Here is a 3719-nt window from a genome sequence, read left to right as displayed (position 1 = left end):
GTGCCAAAATACTATAATTATGTGTTTCATTATTTTAGTTGATTTCAGGTTATTTATATTAGTTGATATTTCTTAAATGATGTCGTATTTGATTCCATACAAAGTGTTGCTATATATATTTATATGTGTATATACATACACAGTTTTATATTAATGTATAGGACGTAAACAGGACACAATTGTCTTTGGTGTCCAATAATCGTATAACATTCATTGTCTCAGAATTATTATTCTAAAGTGTAGTGTACCTGAAACTTTAGAACGAAGATTATCTGTCTTAAAATCCCCATATAATTAATATTCTGACTGGTTTATATGGCAAACTGAATACCCTTTGGTTTTTTTATAACAGTATTATATTTCTTATGTGTATGAATTTTCTAATTATTTAATAGTTTGTAAGAAATATACCACTAAATGTTTCATTTTTCTTTCAAGAAGGGAGACGAGCTATAGTAAGTGTATTGTATTTTGCTGTTAGTTTTATATAAAAATATATTTTTAAAAGTTAACAATGTTCAAACATTCCAAATTAATACAGTGAAGGAATTGAAGAACTCAATTCTAGTGAAATGTTGATTTTTAGTCATAATATTTCACATTTAACGATCTTTATTAACCTCTATAATGGAATGTCAAAAACTTTAATAAATAACCAAATGTTTTCATAACATTAACATTTGGAAATATAAAAGAATGATTAATGCATCAGTCTACTATGCTACAAAATTAAACAGATTAATTAATAATATTATTTGTAATACGATTTTAATTTTGTTGGTATTTTTTATTCAAACTGAAAGTTATTATACATAAATAGTTACTACAACGTCTAACCGTTATACAACACGTTATGTTATTTGAAACTACAAACATTTTTGATGTTATTGTAAATAATAATGTTTATACATTTTTCAGCAAAGAAGATATTCAAGCTCAGAGATAGTTGTTTAATTTATTGCTAACATATTAGTATATTTTAACTTTATTAATTTATGTTTTCAGAAACATTTGTTAATTATTTCAGTGTATGAAGTTTCTTGATCCACTTGAGCTGCTGCAAATTGCTCACCGATACATTCTTTGACATCCTGCAAGCACAGATAAATAAGACTTAATGTTATTTAACATATTACAAGAGTGGAAGTTTGTACAAGCATAAAATGTATTTGTTTAAACCTTTAAAGTTAATTATAGTTCTGTGGTAGGTATATATCATATATCTCACTCTCTTATTAGTTGTAGTGTCCTGGGCGACTATATAGTTACTTCATGCAGTTGGTTTTTTATAATACACGTTGCATACACACGGAGTCATGAGGGACATATTTCCAGAGTTTGAAGATTTTTCTTCAAAATTTTGCTATATTTTACCCTACTCACATGTTTCTTCATTCCACATTTGATAAATCACTGCTCTGGTCTTTCCATACTATTATTAGAACCTCAGATCACCATTATTGTGAAGAACAGGTAACTGTGTGATATGGTTATCCTTGTAATACCATAGGCCCCCCAGTGGCACAGTGGTATGTCTGTGGATTTACAACGCTAGAAATCGAGTTTCGATACCCGTGGTGAGCAGAGCACAGATAGCCCATTGTGTAGCTTTATGCTTAACTACAAACAAACAAAGTAATACCATAGTTCTGTATTGTTGTAGCTATGTTTAATCAAATCACTAGTTAAGTGCAGTTAAATAAATAATATGTTTCAAAAAGAGACGTTTCGAACATTAACATCACAAAATTTGGAAAACTGTAAACATTAATTTTGATTAGACAGATATAGGTAGTTGCATTTTATATAAAACACAGATCTGCGTATAAAATTGTTTAAAGATGCTTTCAGATTTATAGAATAAAATTTAGAATTAAATTAAACCACATAGAGGACTGAAATTGACAAGACATGGCCTCGAACGAAAAGTTGAAGCTAAGACTGACTCAGCTACATTCACTTTTTCGAATGACGTCAGGATCCAAATTTTATTCGAGGCGCTGTAGCTACTTAGCCTCATATATCTACACTGTAAACACATCTGTTGGATAATGTAATCAAAAACTCATAGTACGTATTCTAAAATTAAATATTCTGTATAGTACGGAAAGTTTATTTCTTTGATTTATCAATTGTGCTGCAACCTCGTGGTTATATAAAATAATCTTCTTGCTGTAGTAGTTCTTCATACGTTAGCTAAAATAAAGTTTTATTATGTTAACGTAGATTAAATATAAAATATTAAAATATTCAATCATCACCTGTAAATCCGCTTCTCTTTCTTCAGTACACATTTCAGTTAAGTACTTGTCGAACTTCTCGCTAGGAAATTTTTCGTTTTTACATTCTTGAATTGCGCCATGAAGCTTGACATGAAAAATATTTTGTGATAGATATACTTTGATATTATATTGTACGATCTTATTTTCATAACATTTAATTGCATACTTAAATTAATGTGTTAGGAATGTGTTATTTTGTGACAAATAAATAAAGATAAAATTTAATTACATATTTAAATTGTATTTAGACATAAACTACTTTTTATAAACTGAAAGTAAGTAATATTTTTGAAAGAAAGACAGAGAATTTTATTTTAGTTATGTTTTTCATTTTTTTCCGTATTTTTGTACGGGGAAAATTATTCATACAAAGTTTTAAACTTGAATTTATTACGTGAAGAAATAAAACACTTTAGATTTGTAGCTGATATTTAACAAACTTTAATGTGGTACACACTGTTATATGATAGCTATTCAAGTACGATAACAAGTATTTTAACAACCCTGTCTTGATTCTTTAAGGTACAAGATTGTTTATATTGTCCGTAAATTAAACGTGTACCTTTTAAAAAGCAAATAATAAAACTTTGAATTTTAAATATAATTTTTATATCAAGAAGGTTTTTCACTGAAGAGATGATCGGTTATTGTTGGCAGATTCACGTTAGCAACACATTGTTTAAAACTTAAACAATAATACAATAATAATACTACAAACACAAACCCATTTTGGTTTTCCATTAAAAAACTGTCCGATGCACTGTCTCAGTTCTTTAATTGTTTCAGGCTTTTCTTTATTCATCTCTGCATAAAATAAAAATATGTTTGATTTACCTGAAGAGCATATTTCTCTCGTGTCACGAACCAGTTTTTGTAAAAATAATTTTTGAAAGAGAATAAGTTGGGTGTAAAAGTACATAGCTTAACTCAAGTTATTCCAGAAGTTGATGTATAATCTAGATGAAAGATGTTTGTCGAAGTTTTCAAAACTGACTCTCGAGTTTTTAGAACCATTGAAAATTACATCGGGACTAATGAGACAATTTTAACATTTTTTGTTAATTATACTATTCCAGTTGTGTATATGATAAATCTTTGTTTTAATAACATTTTATTTTATTTCTCTATTGCTTTGTTTTCCTACTGATTAAGTAAAATGCAAAAAGATAATACTTATTTTAGCAACAGGATTACTTGGTATTTATACATCAATAAAGTCTGAAAATGAACTTACTACACATCAGTTGATAAGATATATCGACAACGTTGCCTTTCGTCATCATCAGGCTGACGAGCACAACAAGAGCTGCAAACAAAACTTTCATGTTGAGAACGTTGCTGTTTCAATGACGATTTCAGCTTTAAAAAGCCCTTTTTATATCATTCATCCAACATCTTATAGCCAATAATTTAAACCACTATCTTAAAATTAATAGC

General features: G+C 28.2%; 1 protein-coding gene across 3 annotated transcripts in view; it reads right to left on the bottom strand.

Moving 5' to 3' along the window:
* Positions 1-886: 886 nt before the first annotated feature.
* Positions 887-3719, bottom strand: part of LOC106470798 — a 25251-nt gene continuing 22418 nt past the window's right edge. Inside the window, exons 1-4 of one of the 3 annotated variants that reach the window (XM_013931363.2) lie at positions 3517-3651; positions 3007-3086; positions 2262-2366; positions 917-1091 (exon numbers count right to left, since the gene is read on the bottom strand). In XM_013931363.2, the coding sequence (XP_013786817.1) occupies positions 1002-1091; positions 2262-2366; positions 3007-3086; positions 3517-3607 (366 nt within the window). In that variant the 5' untranslated portion in view covers positions 3608-3651 and the 3' untranslated portion in view covers positions 917-1001. Of the gene's footprint in view, positions 1092-2261; positions 2367-3006; positions 3087-3516; positions 3652-3719 lie in introns of those variants that run through there. The other 2 variants (XM_022399442.1, XM_022399443.1) reach the window with 2 other exon arrangements.

The sequence above is a fragment of the Limulus polyphemus genome, unplaced genomic scaffold, assembly GCF_000517525.1.
Source record: "Limulus polyphemus unplaced genomic scaffold, Limulus_polyphemus-2.1.2 Scaffold4223, whole genome shotgun sequence".
Classification (NCBI taxonomy): Eukaryota; Metazoa; Arthropoda; class Merostomata; order Xiphosura; family Limulidae; genus Limulus; species Limulus polyphemus.
The sequence above is the reverse complement of the archived record's forward strand: the minus strand, read 5'-3'. Positions and strand labels throughout refer to the sequence as shown.